Here is a 26,396-nt window from a genome sequence, read left to right as displayed (position 1 = left end):
GGACTGGTAAAAAGCCATATACAGTATTGCAGTTGAAAGTATGATACATAAATGAGTGAAGGCATAACACTATCTTAAAAATAAGGTTGCCAAATAGGGTTCATTGGAATGGTGGCATTGAAGTACGATATCACAAGCGTGATGTCACTAAAGCATCAAAGAAAACTTAAATGGCTGGTTCTTTAAAAGACCATTCTTGTAAATGAGACTTGTGTGTCTTTTTAAAGCTTTAAGAACTTCCACACTGTGTAAAGGTTCTATATCTCCATGAACCATACATACAAGTTCAAGAACCATTTCGGAAAGGAGCTCCCGAGATGTGAGCTTGATCCCCAGCGATGCCATCCTTCAGAGAGCATCTGTTACCTGAGTAAGCATATGTTAGCCTTAACCTTCTCAGCTAGGTAGCATCACGTGTAATGGGGATACCTAAGTATTGGGTAAGAAATGGCCCTGACTTAAACTGAGAGATAATTAGGTAGAAGAAAATAAATAAGAACCATTAAGGAACCATTTTTTGTACAAAAGACAATACAAATTGCAGGGTGGCAAACATATCATAGTTGGATATAATGGACTTTGTAGTATATGATTTTCCCATTGCTGGAGGTCATGGGTAATGGCTGTTTATCAGAAAGACTCAGTGTTTGTTAGCAGCTGCTCAAGTGTATTTACAGTACTGTGGTTCAGATAGATGCAAGAGACAGCAGATGTGGCAGATTTGTTTTCCATTCAAGATCAGATCCATTTGAACTTGATATTATCACAGTGTCCAGCTGAAATGTTGCAGCTGTTGAGATTAGATTAGGACTGCTTGTCTGTAACATCAAATAAACATCAGGGTTAAAGAAAAAAACATTTACAAAACATTATGTGTCATTTAGGTTTTAAACACTGGTGTTTATTTAATGTTGCTTCAGGCTTTTACCAAGTTGCTCTTAGTTAGGAGAACGGCTCAACTAAACACTGCAGTGCATTTTATAAGTGTTGCAGAAAAGTGTTTAAAGCCTAAACATTTGAATTTACAGTGTGTGAGTAGAACCTGTGCTGTAAATATTGTGGATTTCAGACAGTTGATTTAACAGAGAGGTTTCAGAACGGACAAACAGACCAGTAGTACAGAACCACAATTAAAAACAGAGTACACAAAGTCATCAGAATTGTCATTTGGGCAGGATCTAGTCTAAACTGACCTTATACTCTTACTCCACATTGCCTCCCACAAAGTATCAAATGTCTGCTATGTAAAAATAATTCCATATATACCACAGTGATTTTTTTCTATCTACAAATCCATATTAAAGGGAAACTCCACCAATTTTTCAAAAAAATCTTCATAATTAAATGGTTGAGATGAAAGCAAAGTCATTCAGAGTGGTTTGGTGTGAAATGCTACATTCTAGAGAAACTTGCAGAGCCAGAATTGTTCACTGTGGTGGTGATAGGAACCAGACATCTGGGGAGTTTAATGCCTCTGAAAGCTCCCTCAGAAAGTTATTACATGAAAATGTTAAAAGATATATGCTGCCTGATGTCTGAGACATTGTGTTATGATAGTTTTGTGATAGCACTGGCTTAAAATATATTTAAATCCATTCAGGATGGAGGGGCACATGCAGGCTGCCGTACAGCAAAATAGCCCCCCCACCCAAAGAAAACGTATGTTTTCAGATTCATGACTATTTTATCATCATCAGCGTTACATCTAAAAACTCAAAAGATGTGTTGGTTCAAGGGTGGTTTTGGACAGTACATAAAATGCCTGTAATTGTGTGTAGACATCATGACCCCTGATTCCCATCACCACCACTGTAAAGAAAGGCAGTTTCTCTACAGTGAACCACTTCACATCAAACCACTCTGAATAACTCTGTTTACATCTCAAGGCCTTAATTACTCAGAAAGTTGGAAAAGTTGGTGGAAGTCTATATTAAACCCTTTAATTTTCATTACACATGGAATTTAAGGTTAATGTTTGTTTCAGTATAACATTTCAGTGAATTATCGACGGCAGATTCAGGACCATAAACAGTATGTAGGGATGAAAGCCTGGCTTTGTTTACATGATTACTTATGCCAGTGGATGATGATGCAATTAGCAGGGATGATGCATTGCTGGCGTGAGAAGAATTCTCTGGAAAACCTGCGGTGAGAGACGCTTTAACAGTAAAGCGTATCAGCATGATTTTTAGTAGTAAAGTCCTTCTTTATGGTGCCCCAGTGAACACTCAAAAGGAAGTGATAGATGTTTTCATTTATGGATCCAACTTCCATATTACAACTTATTATAATGTCATTTCTATGAACATTTATATCATTGAGTAGAACAAAAAGTGAAATTATAGTGTTTCTAAGTGGGAGAAAACATTTCTAATATTTAATTTTGAAGAAAAAATGCACCACAAAGTCTTCTATGGAGCAATGCCAAAGAAGAACCACTTTTGGCTCCATAAAGAACTTTTCAATTGATTTTTTAAAGAACCGTTCACTAAAAGTCTCTTTAGGGAACCCAACATGGTTCTTATATAGCATCACTTCAAAGAATGCTTTTTGGTACCTTTACTTTCAAGAGTATAGTTCCACAAGTTTGTTCTGGCTAAACAGCATAACCGTTATTAGGTCCGGTAAAGTGGAATTTCATGAGCTGACTGATCACTGTCCAACTGATACAATGATTATTTACAGTAGCCTATTCATTTAAATACCTGCACATAGGTAATATTCCCACTGTAATAGTCAACATGCTCCAGATACCCTCATGTGGAAAGAACATTACATTTCTGACAATATTCCTCAACCCTTCATTACTGTGTAACTCTCTGAGTTGCTGATTGTTTTTCTACAGGTAGAGATATACTGTTATTCAAAACCACAGCGTCTGGTGACATTTGGTTACGAACACTCAGACGAGAAAACTATGCATTTCACAATCAAAACAGGAATGTGGCAACTGTGATGATCGCCAGTGACTAAAGTGTTGTGATGTCCTAATACTTTGTAATGTCCTGTCTGAAAAAAAATGAGGCATCATGTTGCAGTATTAGTATTTTTCTTATTATTCTTTTTGCTTTTTTCACGTTCTTTATTTGTTGTGCTTGTTCATTTACCATCACATCTCAAGATCCTTTCCCTCATCTTTCCTCTCAGAGAATAATTAAGGATTAGAATGATTACCACACCAATAATTAGAAAGATGTTCTTATAATTACATACTAATTCAGTAATTTTCACTATAATGGAATGAACTAACAGACAGTAATTAAAAACGTTAAACTGTAAGGAAAACTTCATTTTCCTGTTGAATGTGTTCTATCTTTGTAGCAAGTCATCTTTTGTGGAATTCCCCTTCTGGGTAGAAGTGGAGGAGAACCAAAAAAAAACACCCCACAGTTTTCTGTGTGTGTGTGTGTGTGTGTGGGAGGGCTAAAGTGAGTGACAGATAGGTGGTGAGGCTGAGTGACCTAATCCTCACTTGGGCTATAAATGTTGGGCACAGAGCCGCTTCAAGAGCAGACAAAGAGCAACAAGAGCCAGGGGAAGAGGACTGAAGAAAACACTGGTAAACGCTCTTGTCTGACAGACCTCTCCAGCGACTTCAACAGATCTTCATCTCAGAGCTTTTAGACTTTTTCTTCTCAGGTTCAGGGGCTGATTCCAAAGTTCTCACTATGAGACTTAGCGCTGTGGCGTTCATGGTTCTTGGAACCTGCGCTTTAAGCGTGTGGTGCCATCCAATTAAGTCTGTCTTTGTGAAGTTCCCTGGGGATGTAATCAAAAACACGACAGACGTGGAGCTGGCTGAGGTGAGTACTGCTTATCTTATTTAATGTATTTCATTAGTTTATGCTAATTTAGGGTCAGTTCTGATCTGCTTGCTGAAAACATGGTCAGTAGTATGAATGATTTTGCCCAAATGTAAAGCTAGAGGTTCTGAAAGGATTTTGCATTCATTTAATAAATTCACTTTATATGAGACAACAGGGTTCATATATAAAATGCACTGATATCTTATTAGAACATATTATATGTGTAATCACCTGATCCTGCCTGACATGCTTTCTCTCCTTTTTCTGCCATCAGACGTACCTGAAGCGCTTTGGTTATATGGAGGTTCAGGAGAAGAGTGGGCTGCAGTCAGTAGTGTCCACCTCTAAAGCTCTGAAGAGGCTGCAGAGGCAGCTGGGTCTGGAGGAGACCGGCACGCTGGACAAAGCCACGGTCAGCGCCATGAAGCAGCCTCGCTGTGGTGTGCCGGACGTCCGCAACTACCAGACCTTTCAAGGAGACCTGAAGTGGGATCACAATGACATCACATACAGGTAAGTGTGTCAATTTGGTGTACAAGGCTCTTCATTTCTCATTATAACGAAACCTTGAGTAAATCACCAAACGCTTAAAGAATGAATGTATTATGTACACAGCTATGGTGGCCTGTTTAGCCAAAACATACTGATTATAGTACTAATTATTTTATGTTATTTTGTTTTGTAGGATCATGAGTTACTCTCCAGATATGGAAGAATCTCTTATCGATGATGCCTTTGCCAGAGCCTTCAAGGTGTGGAGTGATGTCACGCCTCTGACTTTCACCCGTCTCTATGACGGCACAGCTGACATCATGATCTCATTTGGAAAACAAGGTTTGTTATAAACATGACAAGATTCATATTTGTTCAAACCCAAGACTCAAGCCTGTAACCAGGCATATCACTTTAATTTTTTACACACTCTGGTTAGTTTTCCAGCATCAAAAGCACTAAAAATTAGACCATTTACAGGAATAAGACAGGATCAGATTTCCTGCTTGGCAGTTTCATTACAGCTGTAAGCTTCCACCAAAAAAGACAAAGAAGAGAGTTTAATATGGAGTGTTTATTGCAGATCATGGAGACCCCTACCCATTTGATGGTAAAGATGGCCTGCTGGCACATGCCTATCCTCCCGGTGAGGGAATGCAGGGGGATGCCCACTTTGATGATGATGAATACTGGACCCTTGGCAATGGACCAGGTAAGCGATGGCTAATACAGACATTTATGTACTTATCTGCCATGTAATAGTGGTGATGCTAAGAGCTGCGAAATTTGATAAAAGAGAACAATAGCTCCCTCTAGAGTTGCTATATACTGAATGAGAATAACTTATAGAGAGGTGAATCCTACACCTCTCTATACAAGTGTGTTAATTCCTACAATTCTATATAGCTAAACATGCTTCCATGTGATTTCATGGTTCCATTAAATTTAGCATATTTTCAGTTTATCTCCCTTAATATACATCCAGTGGTGAAGATGCTGAAAAGGCTGTGAAACAGATCAATAGCTCCCCCTAGTGTTTTGATTAGGCACTGAATAAGAGTGCGCAGAATCTTGACAGTTTGGATTTCTCTCTACCAGATGTTAATCTTCACAATTCCAAAGCTAAACATGCTTCCATGTTGTTCTTTCAGCCATTAAGACTCGCTATGGCAATGCAGAGGGTGCTATGTGCCGCTTCCCATTCCACTTTGAAGGAAAATCTTACTCCACCTGCATCACTGAAGGCCGTACTGATGGTCTGCCATGGTGCGCCACCACTGCTGACTATGACAAAGACAAGAAATATGGCTTCTGCCCCAGTGAGCGTAAGTTCTTGCCTACTACTCTGGCAACATCTAAGTCTAACACTGTGGTCACAAATGGAAAAATCTGTTCCTTTAAGGAAAAAAGAAACATCACACTTTATAAAATAAAAATACCAAAAATAGTTATACATATAAAATACATACTTTAGGCTCCATTAAGGACTTTACTGTGGACTTTTTTTTTTTAAAGTCAATTTAAAAGTTCTTTAGGAAAATAGAAATGGCATCAGTCCAAAAAACTCTTTTTGGCACCTTTCTTTTTAAGAGTACAGTTCAACACTCCCTGTTTTATTAACTCTTAACTCTGAAAACCATAAGTTAATGAACAGTGCTATACTTTATGAGATTGTGATCATTACTGAAGTATCTCTATCTTTACAGTTCTGTTCACATTTGGAGGCAACAGTGACGGGGCAGAATGTGTGTTCCCATTCACATTTCTGGGGAAAAAATATGACAGTTGCACCACAGAAGGACGCACTGATGGGTATCGCTGGTGTGCAACCACAGCCAACTTTGACACCGATAAAAAATTTGGGTTCTGTCCTAACCGAGGTGAGAGACTTAATTCCTCCGTACCAGTTAACTTTATCACAGCAGAAAATCTGGCTACGACACATGGTTTAGCTTTTTACAACTAGATATTAAGTCATGTACCTCAAAGAAACAGCTCCAACATACAGTTGATGTTCATGTTGATTTGGGTTGACAGACACTGCAGTGATTGGTGGAAACTCTGAAGGTGAGCCATGTCAGTTTCCCTTCATCTTCCTGGGAAAGACCTACACTTCCTGCACCAGCGAAGGCCGAGGTGATGGAAAACTTTGGTGCGCTACAACCAGCAACTTTGACACTGACAAAAAATGGGGATTTTGTCCAGACAAGGGTAATTTCACTGGCCTTCGCCATGTTTTATGCTCCCATCAGTACAGATAACACAGGTCTGCAATGCAATGTCAAAGATCTGCTGCTGTACTTAATCATTTGTTCTTCTCACAGGATACAGCCTGTTCCTGGTAGCAGCTCATGAGTTTGGACATGCTCTTGGTCTGGATCACTCCAACATTCAGGATGCTCTGATGTTCCCAATGTACAAATATGTAGCAGACTTCTCACTGAATGAGGATGACATTGAAGGCATTCAGTATCTCTATGGTATGATGTCAAACTTGCTTGAACTACTGATCAATAATATCAGAATAATGACAAAATTTCAGATGTACACTTTTAAAAATAATGGTGCAAAAATGGTTGTTTGGGGTGATGCCATAGTAAGGCACCCTAAAGCATCTATATCAATGTTTCCTAACCCCCTAAAGCGGTGGTGTAAGAAGATGTAGATGCCATGATATGAGAAGTAATATCCTGATATTATGTCACAAACTTTGAGTGTATGTTATAATATATATATATTCACATCTTTCTTTCTTACAGGACCCAAACCAGGCCCTGATCCCAAGCCTCCCCAGCCCACAACCACTACATCTTCCCCAGTTTCTACTCCCAAACCTACTGCTCGAACACCTAAGCCCACTGCCCCCGCTGTACCCACCACAACCCCATCTGTGGACCCCTCCATGGATGCTTGCAAAGTGGACATATTTGACACAATCACTGAGATTCAGGGCGAGCTTCATTTCTTCAAAGATGGGTAAGAACCAGTAGCCTGTATGCTACAGTACTACATTGTACTAAATATTCATTCGTTCCTAATACCCCAGTCAGCAATGGGGTTCTTTTTCAACAATGGCCTATATTTATTTCTCTTGCTGAGTACCAGAACAAATAAATACAGACCAGTGAGGGATCCTTGAGCATTAACAGCGGTGTAGCTTCCAGCACTAGAATAATCAGAGGGAATATGTGTACATGTCTGTAATTAGAACTTTGGCAGTATTGAGTGTTTAGTCATAAACACTTCATCTATCATCACTTCAGGAACCACATTAAGTAATTAATACCACTTGTTTAGGCTTTACTGGAAGACATCAAATGGTGGTGATGGGAAACGCAAAGGCCCTTTCCGCATCTCTGAGAGATGGCCTGCCCTGCCAGCTAAGATCAACACTGCTTTTGAGGACCATCTGACCAAAAAGATCTACTTCTTTGCAGGTAACAGTATGTTCAGATAGGTCATCGTGATGATATGATAAACAAATTCAGATGCACAGCTGAGCTTTTCCATCTGTCTTGTTTCCTCAGACTCTCAGTTCTGGGTGTACAACGGACAGGAGGTCCAGGGACCACGCAGAATTGAGAAACTTGGCCTTCCCAGCACTTTGCAGAAGGTGGAGGGTGCACTGCAGAGGGGAAAAAGCAAGGTGATCCTGTTTAGTGGAGAGAACTTCTGGAGGTGAGAATAAGTCTTTCGAAAGATATTTGTAGACATTCAAATATTGTTTGATTAATTTGCCCCAACCAAAAACATATCATTTCAGTGGGTCAGTCTTTTACCTACACCTAAACTTTTCCATTGCTCTTGTTCATTTTCTTAGGCTGGATGTAAAGACACAGCGGATAGATAAGGGTTATCCTCGCTTCACTGACCAGACCTTCGGTGGGGTCCCAGTGGACTCTCATGATGTGTTCCTTTACAAGGGTAAGATCCTTAAGGCAATAAAAAAAACCTTCTTGTGCTATCAGATACGAAATGTTTAGTCCTCTTTGTACCCATTTACAGTCACTTGTTTAATGGACCTTTCTTATTGGCCAGAAATTAATTCTTATTCTCGTTTCTTATTGGTCTAATTTCAGGACACTTCTACTTCTGCCGAGAAAAGTTCTACTGGAGAATGACCAGCAGGCGACAGGTGGACAGAGTTGGATATGTGAAGTACGACCTCCTGAAGTGTTCTGACTACTGAATCCATTACCTTCCGAACTAAGCATTATAAAGATAGGAAAGTACAAACGTTGGGGATGAAAATCTGTCCTAGATATGTATGTGTTTGCGATAAGTGTTGTTGAAAGAATTGAAACTTAACATCTTTTGCAGTGAATACAATGTATAGTTAAATATTAAATTAATTAATTTTAAGAGACGAACATGTTTTCATGTAAGATATTAAAATATCTTTGCCTGGAGCAAATGATAACTCAGTACTTAATGTTAATGTTATAATCGGTTAATGTATAATGTGCATTGTATTTTTGTTGTCTTGTAGCCAAATTTGCACAAGTGAACATTTCCCAGTTGTTTAATTTATTTATAAAAAATCAGTAGTATTTTGTTATATGAACTATTCAATAAATGTATTATTTAAATCTCTATCGATGGTTAACTGATCTTTTATGTGTTACATATGAGTATTGGTATGAAGTCTCAGCAAACTTTTTATTCCATTTGATTTTTTTTTTTATTTATGAACACAGAAATTAACATTTGAGTCCCTCACTACTTAAAGCACTACACAACTACACAATTAGCAGTACAGTGAAAATATAAAATCACACACTGTTCTAAACAATCTAAACATTCCTTAACTTATAACAAGACAAGTAGCAAGACAAGTGGAACAGTGCAGGAGGGAAAGTAAAAAACAGATGAGTTTTTGTAAAACTGAAAGGGGTCATAGGCTGAAACATATTACTAATAACTTGGCATATTTACAACTGACCCCTGTCATAAATGCAGCTGAGTACTATTTATAGGTATTGCTGTTTATATATCAATACACATATCTTGTTCATTTGTCACCAAAGTTTGCAGTTTTTCTGCAGAAATGGGTTATTGTTACAATTTTTTCCAGTACATTTTACACCAGGCATGTTAAACCTTCCAGGCAAAAGTGCTGTGGAGTTTAACTTCATTAAGCATTAACATGCTTTACACCTTCTCTCTCCCTGGCCCAGTAGTGTAGCCTGTACCCCCCACACCCAGCTCCACCGCTGGTTAACTTGTTCACATGTGTCTTGTTTGTAATTGTACTCAAGTGTTTCTTGTTGGTGTTTCTTTGTACACATACCGCTTGTCTTTGACTTCAAGTCAAGTCAAGTCACCTTTATTTCTGTAGCACATTTAAAAGACAAGAAGTGTCGGCCAAAGTGCTGCACAATAATATCAATTAAAATAACCACTACTAACTAATCAAAACTGCACAATATATTGATCAACGAAAAGAAATAACAAGATGTGCTTTGCTTGTGCTTTGTTTAGCATTTTTTGTTCGATAGTCTAATTTTCTTAATGCTTGTTTTGCCCAGTTCATGGTGTTAGTTTGTAGTATTTTTTCAACTGTTTTCTGTTTAGTGTCTAGGTTATTTTTGTCTATGGTTCCATTCCCTACTCTAGCCTTTCCTTTTGTTGTATTCTGTATGGACTGCAATAATGTGCACTTGCATCTTGCTCCCTCGTCTGCCTCATTAGCTTCCTCTTTGCCCATTACATTTTTACTAGTGGCAGCAAAACAAAGCTTTTTGAAGCATGAAGCTTTCTTTTAAATTGCATCGGAAAAGTTTTGACTTTTAAAGCTTTTAAAGCTCTGTGAGTGACACCTGGTGGTTGAAAGCTCAAACAGCAGCTACAATTCTACTTTGTCCTGGGTGATGCTGCAGTGGGGCATTAGGGTAAACAATTCAAATCTGTCCCTTCTAGTTATTTAAAAGCAGAATTTGTTTCTGAAGCTGTAAAAACATATAGGGGGATGGCAAAAGGCAGTAAAATAGAAATATTTTAAGTTTTAACAGATTAATTTTGCCTATAAATTACACATTGTCATTATATTACTAAAAATTATATTGTGTTAATTCATTTATGATGATCTTTATATTAGTATTATTATGGCAGCATAATAAAGACAATTTAATCCAAGCAATAACAGTCAATATTTGACTGGTAAGTGTAAATGATTATTAGACATGACAAGGAAACGAGCTGCAAAATCCATATCGCTGTTGTCGGAAGAAAACCTTGTATCTCCATGCTAACTTGCTAACTTTACAGGAAAAGGAAAAAACCTGCTTTACTTTTAATGTAAGTCAATGGAACCAGACTTTTTCCAAGTCATTTTGGGCCGTTTCTTTTGGTCTATTCTTCATGAAATTTACACACAATGTAAAGGATAATGGGTATTTTCAAATTTTGTCAAAAACTGAAAAACAACGAAATGGAGATACAAGGTTTTCTTCCAACAGCAGCAATATACAAACTCACCTCCAGCAAGACAGAGATGTAAACATGTTGCCTAATAGCTAACAATCACTATAGGTGGCATGTAATGCTAATGCTAGCTTGTCAGCGAAACTCCTGTGAACAACTTTGTATCTTTAAGGTGAAAATCTAAGTACATGATATGCTAAAGGGAGCATATTGTTGATGGTCTGAGAGGACTTCTTACCCCAGAGGTCTAACTTTACATTTTTTTCTTTAAAATATTATTTTTCTTTCAAAACCAAATGTACTGCCCTCTATAGCCCCCCTTCCTCAGTCACATAATCAAATTTTTAATGTGTGTGCGTGTGTGTTAGAGTGGACAAAATGGAAAGGCTGCTGACTGGCTACAGCTGCTAAAGGAGAAACTTACGCTGGCCACTTGTTATATTTTAAACATTTGGTATTTTTACGTAAACTGTTATGGCTGATTTAAAAAAAAAACAATGATGTGGTGGGTCCACCAGACCCACTGAGTAACAAAAACATGAACACCGCACAAGGGTTAAATGTGACACAGGAGCACACTGGTTTCACACGGGTGAAAGTGCATGTTAAATATTATAAATATTAAATTGATGGTTTTATTTGACTTATTGTATAGTTTTATATTACTTATTTTTATATAGCCTTTACTGATTTAATGATGCTTGCATTTCTCTCTCTCCCTCTTTTTCTCTCTGTATGTGCTTAACCCTTTTTCTCTCTTGTACCTTACTGATTACTGAAAAAGTGTACATTAAAATTTGCCACAAAAGGCCATCTCTGCCAAAGCCGAAGTAACGGGAAGGGTATTTAAACTAGTCCTACATTTAACGATAAAAGATACAGCCACATTATCTTATATGCAAGCTTCTCTGCATTGTAGGTTACCACATTATCAAGACGTCACTGTTTCCATGCTGAATATCACTATTATATGAAACCTCTAAGGTCTGGACCTCAGTTTCTTCAGAGCAGAACTTGTGCTGTAAATATTGTGGAATTCAGACAGTTGATTTAAGAGAGAGGTTTCAGGGCAGACTAACAGACCAGAACCACAATTAAAAACAGAGTACACAAAGTCATCAGAATGGCCTAGAATTGTCATTTGAGCTGAATCTAGTCTAAACTGACCTTACACTGTAACGTCACGATCCACATTGCCTCCCCCAGATGATTGAATGTCTGCTATATAAAAATAATTCACAAACATGCACTACAGTGTAAACTTTACTTTCCACTGCAAACCCACATAAAACCCATAATACGATAATATTGGTCATACAGTAATATATTGTTTCTTATTTTTAAGGAATCTGATCATTTAGACGATTGATCGAGTAGTGTGTGTATATAAGGCTAAACAATATAAATGGGCTTAAATGAGCAATAATATTGTCACACATCCTGCCAGCCCAACCCTCTGGGACACTTGATGTGAGGTCACAGCATTCCACCTTTCAGAATCTGCCTCACCACTACTGACTGTCTCACCTGTTTCATCGTGTGATTACTTTAGTTAGTATATAAGCCCAGGCTTTAGCTTAGCTCATTGTGAGGTATTGCTTCTTTCACAGAGCTACTGAATGTTCTTCACCGTGTTTTGTTCTGACTTATCTTCAGTATTTTGGATATTGTTTGGATATTGTTTGTCTAGACCTGATTTTTGTTATGTCTGTCTGTTGTTATAATTGGCTTGTTTTGGATCTGACCTTCACCTGTTTTTGGACCACGACTTTGGAACATGTACAAACAAGTAAAGCCTCATTTGGTTATTTTAACCGCAGGCGTCTGACTAATTCTGTCTCATTACAGATATACTGAGCAGAGCATTTCAAAGATTGCAGAATACTTTATTGAAAAATATATAAAAAAAAGAATGTCTTTGAAAACATCCACACACACATTAATAGAAATTAGCATTTCAATCATACTCTGTTTCTTACTGTAAGAGACAACAGTAGGGAGAATTTAAAATGTATATCAAAGTATCTGCAGGTATCAGCAAAACCAATTTAATGCTTTTTAAGCAATTTGTGAAGCCATTTTGAGAATTGTTGAGAAACTTAATAAACGTATCATGACCATGCACATGGACACAGGAAGGTGTTTTTAGTTGTGTGTGCTGATATTTTAAGCAGCATTAACCACACAAGGGTATTAATGGCACCACACAAGGGTATTAATGACAACGTTATGCAAAATGATTGCCTTGTTTTTTTTTTGTAATGATTTACATCAAGAAGAATGTATTACAATAAGAAACGACAATATATACATATAACTGATAAAACTGCTAATGCACATCCTCTATCTACTCTCACTCTCAGGGCAAACGTCAAGCAAATGATCTGAGAGGTGACTGATGAGATTATTAAAGAGTGGGGCAGTAACCATATATGTCACGCTCATAGTCATAGTCAGATATAATAGTATAGAAAAATGTGATTCTTCTGTGAGATGATTTTTAAAAAAAATAATATTAGCTGCTTTGGGGCACAGACCCAGACTATAACTCTGCATACACTTTCCCCCTTTGCGCCTCCACCTGCTTGGTATTTAGTGACTTGCCCCCACAGTGCCCAACAGTTGGTGAGGGAGCGAGTCGGTTCACTGTAATAAAAACACACTGTTAAGTTAAACATCGCACGGCTTCTGCAGGTGAAAATATACAAATGAAACAGAAAAATATCTGCAAAGCTGTTGTGCCTAGGCTAAACCTTTTACCTTATGTACACTTTTTCTTCATGTACATACAGTTTCTAGAAGCATACGTTTGATTTTACATCATAAACACGAAATTTGTAACTGCAAACATGCACGCATTCTTGAGATCCTGCTGGGGGGGCTTTCCTCTGTTTCAGTGATACACATGAAAGTGACTTGTGTGCTTACAACCCCCACCCCCCACCACCCTACCCCCTGTGGAGAATTATACTTTCGAAAAATACTTTAAAGCGTTTATTTAGTATAACTTCATTTGTGCTCAAGGGCTTTTATGAATGAAAACTGGGCTTTAAATAATTCATTATCATAACCAGGACATAGAGATGGATGCCAGATCATTCATTTACTCATCACTTATGCTAGCGGATGATGATGTAATGAGCAGGAATGATACATGGCTAGACTGAGAAATATTTACTGGTAAATCTGTGGTGAGCTTCAAAGTTAAAGGATGTAAGCATGTTTTTATTTTTGATCCAACATTACATAATGTTATAATGTCATTTCTATAAATATTCACATAATTTAGTAGAATGACAAAAAGTAAGATGATAGGTGGACTGATTTCTAATATAGCTCCATAAATGTATTCTAAATAAATAAATAACAACACATAGTGATTATGTGTGGATCAGTGTGTTATCTTAACCATTTCTAAACCTCTCCTTGAGAAAGCCCAGTGTTTACAGTTATTATCCAATACCAAGTTCAGCTCAACTGAACATTGAATTAAATCAGGTGTGCTTAAATTAAATCATGCAATGGCTGAATGCATCCGTTCAAAATGGTCTTTAAGTACATAAAAAAGTAAGTTAGTCCTTTTACAGGAGATATTTCTGAGAAGACTAGATATCACAAAAAACCAAGGGGCCCAGACAGCTCAGTCAGTAGAGCATCAGACTTTTCCTGTTCATTGTGAATTTCCGTGTTGTGGGACAAATAAAGGATTATCTTCTCTTATCTTATCTTATCTTAAAATAATCATCTTACATAAAAAACCGAAAGCCTGAAAAGATCAGAAGCCGTAATAAATATCCATGCTTATACTTATCTGTTGAGGCGTCTGTGTAATTTTTTTCCATTTGTTTTCCACTTTTTACTGATGCTGAAGCCTGAATAACTTGTATTTGATGGTAATTTTAATTGAAATTAAATAAATGAAGTGAAGTCTCTGACTTTTCTGCAGTAATCTATAATACTGTATTTATGTTCATATGTGAATAGTTCATTCTAATCTTTATTTGTATAGTGTTTCACTGGCAAATACACACTTGCTGCTGAGATAGTTTTCAGAAGTTTTCAGGGCTGCCTAAAACTTTTTCACTGCACTGTACTTGATCTCACACTAATAGGATAACTATGATCAACATGTCTTTATGTCAAATGGCCATCTTAGAAAAAAAGATTACATTTCTAACAATATTCCTAGACCACTTCAGGATTGATTTAATTTGTTATACAGGTTCATATCTATCAACATCTGTCAAAATCAAGCAGAAGGCAGTGATACAAGAGAACACTGGCTTTCACAATCAAAACCAGGAAGGACTGTGGTAACTGTGATGACCATCAGTGACTAATGTATTAAAATATAATTTCGTAATTCTTAGTGATTAACTGAAAATTGGGGGATTTTCTTTCTTTATTAGTACACTCTTTCAGTAAGACATACTGTTTCCGCTGCTTCTTTTCTCGTTTTGATGGGTTAGGTAATTTGTCATGTTTTAAAGATGTGTTTTCATCTTTCTTCTCAGAAAGAAACTAATCATTAGGATGATTAACACACTAATTCCTAGAATGTTCCTATAATTACATACAAATTGAGACTTTCTTCACATCAAATAGAATGAACTAATAGACATTAAATAAAGAAGTTGAAGAGTAAGGAAAACATAATGTTCCTGTTTAATGTCATCTATTACTGCAGCAAGTCATCTTTTATAGAATTTTCCAGGAATGGAGGAGAATCAAAAAAGCAGGGTGTGTGGGAGGGCTAAAGTGAGTGACAGATAGTTGGTGAGGCTGAGTGACCTAATCCTCATTAGGGCTATAAATGTTGGGCACAGTGTCACTTCAAGAGCAGACAAAGAGCAACAAGAGTCAGGGGAAGAGGACTGAAGAAAACACTGGTAAACGCTCTTGTCTGACAGACCTCTCCAGCAACTACAACAGATCTTCATCTCAGAGCTTTCAGACTTTTTCTTCTCAGGTTCAAGGGCTGATTCCAAAGTTCTCACTATGAGACTTAGCGCTGTGGCGTTTACGGTTCTTGGAACCTGCGCTTTAAGCGTGTGGTGCCATCCAATTAAGTCGGTCTTTGTGAAGTTCCCTGGGGATGTAATCAAAAACACGACAGACGTGGAGCTGGCTGAGGTGAGTATGTCTAGTCTTACTTCACGCATCTTACTTAAAGCAAATATAGGTAGAGTTCTTAACCTGCTGTGTCTCTGTTGAACAGTAGTTAACTGTGGATAACACTTTTGATGAGTTTCTTTATACTTAAAGAACAGAAAACCTGCTGAAGCCGCTGCATGCTAATTTCTTTACAATTGTGCTTTGAGTCAATAGGTTTTCTGTTTGAGTCAATAGGTTTTCTGTTCTTTTAGTAAGTACAGAGAAACATGTCAAGTACTGTCTATGGTGATTGCCTGTATGCTACTGATGCAGCAGGTAGATATTAGGTTTAAAAATGCTGAATTACTCCCTTACTGGTATGCCGCACACTGTATGTGCACATTCTGTATAGGTATATATGTAAAACGTACTGACTAGAGGAGATTACATGACCCTGTCTGACATGCTTTCTCTCTTTTTTCTGCCTTCAGACGTACCTGAAGCGCTTTGGTTATATGGAGGTTCAGGAGAAGAGTGGGGTGCGGTCACTAGTGTCCACCTCTAAAGCTCTGAAGAAGCTGCAGAAGCAGCTGGGTCTGGAGGAGACCGGCACGCTGGACAAAGCTACAGTCAGCGCCATGAAGCAGCCTCGCTGTGGTGTGCCGGACGTCCACAACTACCAGACCTTCCCAGGAGACCTGAAATGGGATCACAATGACATCACATACAGGTGTGTAAATTTATTATCCAAGGTTCTTACTTTTACTTTGCAAAACATTTTTTAGAGATTCATATGGAAAACTTTTTTGTCCTCATTGTTCACATCACTCCACATGGTTTCACTCACGCCTTTCTAGACAAACATTTGAGAAAATGTGTAAACTATTAATGTAATGTTACCTTCTCTGTAGCTGATCTGATAGCAGTACTAATTTGTATTGTTTGGCTCTGCAGGGTTTTGAATTACTCTCCAGATATGGAAGAATCTCTTATCGATGATGCCTTTGCCAGAGCCTTCAAGGTGTGGAGTGATGTCACACCTCTGACTTTCACCCGTCTCTATGACGGCACGGCTGACATCATGATCTCATTCGGAAAATTAGGTTTGTTATGATCAGGACAAGATTCTATTTAATAGAATTTAATAGTGCAACACTATTGCAATACTTTACATAAAAGTGTCCAAAAGACCTTAACATGGTGTGTTTATTTCAGATCATGGAGACCCCTACCCATTTGATGGTACAGATGGCCTGCTGGCACACGCCTATCCCCCAGGCGAAGGAATTCAGGGGGATGCCCACTTTGATGATGATGAATACTGGACCCTTGGCAATGGACCAGGTGAGAGCTTTCTAATACAGACATTTATGTATTTATCTGCCATGTAAATGCTAAAAGTGCTGCATGAAATAGAACAAAAGCTCCCTCTAGAGTTACTATATACTGAACGAGAATGTGGTGAATCTCACAGGGAGGTTAATCTTGCACCTCTGTACACAAGTGTGTTAATTCTCACAATTCCATGTAGCTAAACATGCTTCCATGTGGTCCTTTCAGCTGTTAAGACTAGCTATGGCAATGCAGAGGGTGCCATGTGCCACTTCCCATTCCTCTTTGAGGGAAAGTCTTACTCCACCTGCATCACTGAAGGCCGTACTGATGGTCTGCCATGGTGCGCCACCACTGCTGACTATGACAAAGACCAGAAATATGGCTTCTGCCCCAGTGAGCGTAAGTTCTTTATTCTTGTCTACTACTGTGAGAATATCATCTGTAACCTCATTTGAGTCTAGCACTCTGTCACTGGTAATCCATACATCCAAATTAGGTCAACTTTTTTTTATTTTGATTATTTTAAAGTTAATTTAAGCAAAAATAAACTTTACATTCTGAAATTTTAAAGTCACCAAAAAAGGGTTCTTTGTAATTATGCCATGGAAGAGCTTTGATTTGCCAAAGACCCATTCAGTGGAATGTTCTTAAAAAAAGACAAAAACTCATGAGAATGGTGAGCTCCAAAGAATGCTGCTGAAGAAAGCCGTATTTTATGAGATGTGCATTACTGAGTTTGTTTCTCTCACTACAGTTCTGTTCACATTTGGAGGCAACAGTGACGGGGCAGAATGTGTGTTCCCATTCACATTTCTGGGGAAACAATATGACAGTTGCACCACAGAAGGACGCACTGATGGGTATCGCTGGTGTGCAACCACAGCCAACTTTGACACCGATAAAAAATTTGGGTTTTGTCCTAACCGAGGTGAGAGAGTTAACCAGTTAACTTTATTACAGCAGAAAACCCAGCTACGACACATGGTTTAGCTTTTTACAACTAGATATTAAGTCATGTACCTCAAAGAAACAGCTCCAACATACAGTTGATGTTCATCAGCACCTGATGTAATACTGCACTGATTTTGGCTCACAGACACTGCAGTGACTGGTGGAAACTCTGAAGGTGAGCCGTGTCAGTTTCCCTTCATCTTCCTGGGGAAGACCTACACTTCCTGCACCAGCGAAGGCCGAAGTGATGGAAAACTGTGGTGCGCTACAACCAGCAACTTTGACACTGACCAAAAATGGGGATTTTGTCCAGACAAGGGTAATTTCACTGGCTCTCCGCCATGTTTTATGTTCTCATCAGTACAGATAACACAGGTTTGTAATTCAGTGTCAAGGATCTGCTTGACTCCATTATTTCTGTCTCTCACAGGATACAGCCTGTTCCTGGTAGCCGCTCATGAGTTTGGACATGCTCTTGGTCTGGATCACTCCAACATTCAGGATGCTCTGATGTTCCCAATGTACAAATATGTAGCAGACTTCTCACTGAATGAGGATGATATTGAGGGCATCCAGTACCTCTATGGTATGACATTGTTTGGGACTACTGATTAATAAGATCATATATAGCCAATGACTGAATCTTTACTGAAACCCTTTCAAGTGAATCATGCACTGAAGCATTCTGAGAAGATGTAGATTGACAAGTGATGAGAAGTAGTACCTTGATGTAATAAAGGGTTTCTTTTGCCTTTTACAGGACCCAAAATTCCTACAAAGCCCTCAACCACATCTTCCCCAGTTTCTACTGCCAAACCTACCGCTCAAACACCTAAACCCACTGCCCCAACTGTGCCCACCACAACCCCATCTGTGGATGCTTGCCAGGTGGAGATATTTGACACAATCACTGAGATCCAGGGCGAGCTTCATTTCTTCAAAGATGGGTAAGATCCAGTAGCTTGTATGCTAAAGTATTATGATGCACTATTTATTCAATCATAGCTCTGTTGCAGTAAATGCCTTTTATGGGTCCTTAAGCACTAGAATTGGTGCAGCTTCCAGATCTATATCATTAGGATAATGGCTCCTTGGATGGTCTTGGATTGTTCATCACTTCTTAAGGTAATCGTTATCACCTGTTTAGGCTTTACTGGAAGACATCAAATGGTGGTAAAGGGAACCACAAAGGCCCTTTCCGCATCTCTGAGAGATGGCCTGCCCTGCCAGCTAAGATCAACACTGCTTTTGAGGACCATCTGACCAAAAAGATCTACTTCTTTGCAGGTAACAGCATGTTCAGATAGGTCATCGTGATGATATGATAAACAAATTCAGATGCACATCTGAGCTTTTCCATCTGTCTTGTTTCCTCAGACACTCGGTTCTGGGTGTACAACGGACAGGAGGTCCAGGGACCACGCAGAATTGAGAAACTTGGCCTTCCCAGCACTTTACAGAAGGTGGAAGGTGCACTGCAGAGGGGAAAAGGCAAGGTGATCCTATTTAGTGGGGAGAACTTCTGGAGGTGAGAACAGCTCTTTCTCCCAACAAAAAAAGGAAAAATCTTGAAACAATCATCTTTAGTCTGTGATAATTTCACCTTCATCTAAGATCCCATTGCTCTTGTTCACTTTCTTAGGCTGGATGTAAAGACACAGCGGATAGATAAGGGATATCCTCGCTTCACTGACCAGAAATTCGGTGGGGTCCCAGTGGACTCTCATGATGTGTTCCTTTACAAGGGTAAGATCCTTAAGGCAGTTAAAAAAAAGAATAAAATCAGTTCAAAAAGTCAGTTTAGCTCTTTTTTGTAAACAATTAAACTTCAAATTACCAACAGTCACTTGTTTTATTGGAGTTTACTTATTGGCCACAAATTCAGCAAAGTGCATTTTCTCTTTTTTTATTGGTCTAATTTCAGGACACTTCTACTTCTGCCGAGAAATATACTACTGGAGGATGAACAGCAGGATGCAGGTGAACAGAGTTGGATATGTGAAGTACGACCTCCTGAGATGTTCCGACAACTGAATCCTTTAGAACTAAGTATTATATGACAGTAAAGCACAGAATTTGTATGTGTTTGACAAAAGAAAGTACATTGTCATTGAAAGAATTGAAACATAATATATTACGCAGTGAATGTATAATTAAATATTAAATTAATTAATATTAATGGAAGAACATGTTTTCAAGAGGTCTCTGCCTGGAGCAGAAGACAACTCAAATACTAAAGTAATAGTTGGCTAATGTATAATATTCTACCCATGTATTTTTGTTCTCTTATAGCCAAATTTGCACATTTAAACATGTTTTGAAGTTATTTAATGTATTTCTACAAATCAGTAATATTTTATTATGTGGACTATTTAATAAATGCATCATTTAAATCTCTGTGGTTGATTAACTGATCTTTTCATCTTCTAACTAAAAGGTTTCTTTGATTAGGTCTTTTTTGTTTGATATAAGTTTCTGAACATGAAACTCATTACACAGAACAAAAAATGCAAATCACAAGTTGCTCCAAAAAGTACATTCATCATATATCCATTATGTCCACCTGTGGTTGGATCATACAGCACAGACATCTAAAATACATGCAAAAGGTCATAAACATTTAGCTTCACAGAGGAGCTTAACAAGGGTACAGGCATCTATAATGTTATGTGAGGAATAATATGATTTAGAGGAAGAAAAAGGGAAGAAGCGGAAGAGGTAAAGTAAAACAATCACAGGAGAAATGTTTTTGAATATAATTTCAGCCACATCAGTCATCATATCAAACATTATATTAATTACTGCAGAAGTTCCCAGTTTAATCTTCAGAAAGCGTAGGCCAAAGCAGTAAGCATGTGAATGTCATAACAATCTATTCTAAATGCCCCAGCTACTTTTCTTTCTCTCTAAATATAGAAGAATTTGAGCACCTGCACCTGTGTGACCTTGTAGTATAAAATCCATATGAACACCATAAGCTAAGTAAAAAGTAACACAGCTCAGGACAGTGCTGGTATTTCAACTGATCTTGTGTATTCTATTCCCATATTGCATGTACCTTTGCATCGCATGTTCTGGGGACCTTAGTAAATGTACTTTGTTTAATGCTCACTTAAGCCTCCAGTAGGCTGAGCTACATATACTTTTTGCACACAATCTACACCGCTAAATTGTTTTTTGTTTCCTGGTACATTTTGACCTTTTGGTTTCTTGAAGTAACATGGTAATAAAATTCCAAAATGATGGAGCACTTTTAAACTCTGCTGGAGTGATGCACTGACGTCTCTAATAGCTTGTCATTGATGTGAGGGGATTTCTGTTTTGTCTGTGTACAGCATGCGTGTGATAAAAGGAGCTTCAAACTCTACCACTTGCAATCTGATCAGACCAAGTCTGGAAAAAAACAACCTAAAACAAATCTGAGCACAACAGAATAATTGATCAGAGGAAAGCTGTATTACTAAATTTGAATAACGATGTTCTTCTTGTCTACTAGTGACAGAATCAAACGCCAATTCTTTATAGGTAGCAGAAAATTGAAAACAAACTACTAACTAAAATTCCTGATAATTGACTAACTGGCTAGGGGGTAACTTAAATTTACAGAATGAAAATTAGAATTAATAAGTTACAAGTTAAATTATTAAATTATAAATTCAACTGTTAATTTTACAGAATGCCTAGGCCATAAGGAATAAAATTCCACAAAGATGTTGTGTTTTTAATGTTTAAGCCAGTTAATCTTAAGTACTAAATAAAAATAAGTCCACCTTTTCATACACATATGTAACTACTCATTTCCTAAAATAATGAATTTGATTCTTCCACACAATATTAAAAAGAAACTGCTCTACTCAGTTTCATATAAACATGAACAGATTGTGCTGTATAACTACGTCTAGATAGGCCTTTAGCCTTTGTGAGCAATACTTTAGTGTGCATCTTTCATTTTATTTTCACAACCACACCTAAATGAGAGATTTGATCCTTAACAGGAGTACTGCTAATGGAAGATATCTGACTGTCTTTAACAGCTAAAAGTTCACATTTCTTAATATTCAAATAAAGACCAGAGACCCAAAGGCAATGATAAGCGATGCCTGAGTGACATCCTTAAGGAAAAGGGTGTTGCCATCAGCAAGTTGACCTATAATAGTTTCCTGCCCTGCAAAATGAATCCTCTTCAAATTATTAGTTTTTATATGTGTGCAGGGAAGTTGGACAGCAAGGAGAAAGAAACAGGGTGAGATGGGATAACCTTGCCTAATTCCCCTATTTACCTCAATTCTCTGAGAGGTTCCATGTTTCAAAATGATAGAGCTATTCTTATTAACACATAAACCAATATGGAAAAAATATATGGACGTGTAGTTTTATATATTTAAAATACATTACAAATACATTGCAATCAATGCCAAAATACATTACATACACTAAAATGCATTTCACAATATATTACCTTATTAACCCAATATGTATTTAAAATGTATGGGGAAATATTACTCATAAAAATGTACTTACCAAAATAAATGTATGTAAATTTATTAATCAGATACGTTTGAAAATGTATGAAAATAGCCAAAATACTTGTCTAATGCATTTTACTGTTGGGAATACCTTCTGAGGTTTGTCTTCTAATATCAATATCCTATTAGCAAATGAACCTTTAATATGGCAAAAGCAAGTGTTGTGGGTATTAATCCACTTCGAAAATGCAGTTTGATAATTTGATATGTTGTTTATTTGGTTTATTTTTTTGGTTCAAATAAATAACAATGCACAATTGCACAACTGCACACTCGTACAATGGTTGATGCTATCTGACTTCTATGTTGTCCTTTGTACTTACAAACTAGATACAATTGAAAAAATGTAACAAATACAAATGAATGCATTTAAAAATAAATTTAACAAATACACGTTTTGTGACGAGTCAACAGAATTCAGACGCTCGCGGATAAAAGGTGCAACAGTCGTTTTATTATCGTCAGGCAAAACCGTGATCAGAAAAACAGGCGTGGGTCAAATCCAAGAAAGCCAGCCAGATCACAATCGTGATAATAAAAGCAGGCAGACGAGAACAAAGGGAATAAGCAAAAATCGTGGTCAAAAAACAATCCAAAAGGTCAAAAACACAGATCCACAAACGATAGGCAGCAGTACAAAGGGGTTAAGCAAAAAACAAGGTCATAACAGGCAAAGACAATCAGAATATAACGCTCAGTAAGTTTCTGGAATAAACAATACCTCGCAATGTCTACATCTAAAGCCCGGGCTTATCTACTGAACTAATATGGCCATACGACGAGAAACACAGGTGCACAAGATTAGTATTCTGGCGATCGGGAGCGCTGATAGGTGTGCGCGCGACTGTCTGATGTCATGTGATCTCCTGAAGGATTGTGGGCAATGGAGTCCGTTTCGGTTTTCGAGTCCGAGGGAAGTTGTTTAGACACGTGATCTCCGCATGCATGCTGGGAAATGAAGTCCGAATCTTCCCGATGCGTGACACGTTTGGCCATTTTCAAACATTGCAAAGATTTATTTGATAAATACATTTGGAAAATATATTTAAAATGCATCTGAAACAACATAAAAGTTACTGCATAAGTTTTCAAAGCCAAAAATTTCTAGACAACTAAAAAAAGTTGTGCTCCACCATTTCATATGCCTTGTACCAGTCCAAGAAGAGAAGAAAGCTATCATGAGTGACTAGATCTGAATAATGTAAAATGTCCAGAAGTAAATGTATGTTATTAGAAATATGCCTATTACACATAAAACTGGGTTGTGACTCATCTGTAATAGAGTTATTGTCTATGATAGAGGACACATTGAGGACGTCTATAATAGAGGACACATTTAATATTTTGTAATCATGTTTTAATAAACTAATTGCATGTCAATTATCATTCAAAAGTAAACTTTGGAATAAGCTTTATGATACCCTGTGATATACTGGGAGGGAGAACACAATACTTCAATACTTTTAGTGAATACTTCAAGTAAAAAGCGGGCGAGTACATCTGAAAACATCTGTTTACAGAATCAGATAAAATCTAATCATTTCCTGCTGCACACCTTCTGATGCACAATTTCACATTTGAGAAGCAGTTTTAAAAAGCAGTTGCAGAATAATCAAAGTAATCAGATCTGTAAAAACAAAAACAGCACAGAAGTTGAAAATTTTGTATGGGTCATCAGTAACACAATCATTAATATTTAATATTGCCTCTATATTTCTCCAGATTAAAACAATAAGACAAATACTGTTCATGTTTTTCCAGTCATCTACTTCTGGATCTGATAAAAGACCCTTTAGCTTTGGACCTACAGAACTCATTCAAATCACGTTACAATTCTGCAAAGCAAGTTTGTTCATCTGGTGAGAGAATACTGAGGGGCTTTCGTGAAAGAACGGTTCATTCAGATACACTTTGCTTCTCTGCAGCTTTACACAATTTCATAAGAAAAGAACCATGCTTCCTAAGAAATTTCTCAACTTCCAATTTCAAAGGTTGCCAGTTCCCACAGTTGCCATAGGTACCACTCATTTGTGCAAGCTTGCAGATTTAACTATATTCTCAGAAAAATACGAAATGAACTGTCACTGTTCTAAAACATTGTATTGTCCCCAGTCTTTTTATGTTATTATTCTGTTTTAAAACTGTAATGAGATGAGACTGTAATGTCAATAGTAAAAATACCTCTTATGGTCTGAGAGAAGCTCTGCAAAAATACTAACATTAACATATTTTTTCTCCAAACTGTCAGATACAAACCACAAATCTATGCAAGACTGCTTAGAGCCATCCTTAGTACTCCAAATAAATGCTCTGACAGTGGGACTGAACTCGGTTCTTTTATGCAACATTTCTGACTTGTTCAGAAGAATCGGTTGCCAGTAGGGGATGGGTTTTTACAATCCATAGAAATTTAGGATATATATATATATATATATATATATATATCCTAAATATCCTAAGTAGATGTTGTATGACTAGAGGTGACCTTCCCTGCTGTTCTCAGTGTCATTCAGTGGCTTTCGGCTTTGTTCGATAAAGAGCAATTTCCTTGAGCAGAAAAATGTCATTCTTTATTTCTTCTTCTAAGCCGATGCCACAGTATTTCTAAGACCAAAAATATCGTTATTTAGTAGTAACAGAGTTGACAAAGGGCAAAACTTGTGCGAGAGAGAGAGAGAAAGAGAGAGAGAAAAAGAAAGAATGTGACAGTGAGTTTACTTACATGAAAAAAATAAAACTAGCATGATCCATTTGGCACTGATCTCATGGAATGACTTATGTTTGCCTCCCTAGTAGAAATATGGGCACCAGTACAACAATGTACTGTAACACAGTTTAGTTGAGCTGTTCAGCGCATTTTGAGAAGTTCCCATCTGAAAGAAAAATAAAAAAGAGACCTTAGTATCTCTGTAGTTTCTCCTACACAACAATGAAATCACACAGAAAGACAAAGGAACCGTCTGCTGGCCAGATATCTCCCCTAAAAAAAAAATCCAGAAACTTAGATGTGTCTCCTCTTGAGGTTCAGTAGAGAAATCAAAACAGTTGAGGTGTATTCAGAAAAGTAGTTTTATAAAAGAAGGCAAAAACACTCTTAACGTTGAGTATAAGCTGATGTCTGAAGTTCCAAGTATCTAGGAGTTCCCTGTGGGCTCCGTGTGTGCAGGGGCTAGGAATGTGAATTGGGGGGCCCCTTTGCTCCCATTGGGAGAGGGCCTCTCACTTTCTCCCTTCTTCTCTTAGGTCCAAATAGATGAGATCATGTTAAAAAGAACCATATGTTCTGTCTCCTGTTTCAACAACAAGAACCATATATATATGCTGTTGGTCAGTCTGTTCGGGGGAGGACATTTAGAATTGGCGCGGATCCTCTCTCAGGTACTCTATAGTGCTTGATATGATGCTGTTTTACTATGTAACAAACCGTTTGCTAGCAACTCAGGATCGGCGGAGTTTTTCTTCACAACATCTAAACACCATCGCCACTAAATAAACAACACAGTCACAAATTACGCTCAGATTTGCCAAGATGCCATTTGCCATGTTTATCTGCAAGTAAACTTTCTCCTTTTGACTTTCCTCCTCTTTTCCTCTTCGTCTAAAGCTTATTTGGCTTTGAACACTGGTGTTCAGTTGATGTTACAGTCCAGATTGTCCCAACTTTTCCTAACATTCTCAGTTAAGTGAACAGCTAAACTAAACACTGCTGAGATTGTAGAACAGATTAACAGACCAGAAATACACAACCACAATTAAAAACAGAGTACAC

General features: G+C 37.7%; 2 protein-coding genes across 2 annotated transcripts; both read left to right on the top strand.

The window, feature by feature from the left end:
* Window positions 1-3,484: 3,484 nt before the first annotated feature.
* Window positions 3,485-8,756, top strand: mmp9 (matrix metallopeptidase 9). The gene is made up of 13 exons (XM_036578385.1): window positions 3,485-3,803; window positions 4,081-4,319; window positions 4,492-4,640; window positions 4,882-5,010; window positions 5,450-5,623; window positions 6,005-6,178; window positions 6,336-6,509; window positions 6,623-6,778; window positions 7,058-7,274; window positions 7,596-7,735; window positions 7,826-7,976; window positions 8,119-8,222; window positions 8,378-8,756. The coding sequence occupies exons 1-13, from the start codon at window positions 3,669-3,671 to the stop codon at window positions 8,485-8,487; spliced, it is 2,052 nt and encodes a 683-aa protein (XP_036434278.1). The 5' UTR covers window positions 3,485-3,668; the 3' UTR covers window positions 8,488-8,756.
* Window positions 8,757-15,191: 6,435 nt separating this feature from the next.
* LOC118813183 (matrix metalloproteinase-9-like) lies at window positions 15,192-20,244 on the top strand. The gene is made up of 13 exons (XM_036578386.1): window positions 15,192-15,854; window positions 16,307-16,545; window positions 16,770-16,918; window positions 17,031-17,159; window positions 17,376-17,549; window positions 17,905-18,078; window positions 18,247-18,420; window positions 18,532-18,687; window positions 18,862-19,048; window positions 19,249-19,388; window positions 19,479-19,629; window positions 19,744-19,847; window positions 20,026-20,244. Exons 1-13 carry the CDS (start codon window positions 15,720-15,722, stop codon window positions 20,133-20,135), a joined length of 2,022 nt encoding a protein of 673 aa, XP_036434279.1. The 5' UTR covers window positions 15,192-15,719; the 3' UTR covers window positions 20,136-20,244.
* Window positions 20,245-26,396: the final 6,152 nt, after the last annotated feature.

Source organism: Colossoma macropomum, unplaced genomic scaffold, assembly GCF_904425465.1.
Source record: "Colossoma macropomum unplaced genomic scaffold, Colossoma_macropomum, whole genome shotgun sequence".
Taxonomy (NCBI): Eukaryota; Metazoa; Chordata; class Actinopteri; order Characiformes; family Serrasalmidae; genus Colossoma; species Colossoma macropomum.
This window is presented reverse-complemented; position numbering and strand designations above follow the sequence as displayed.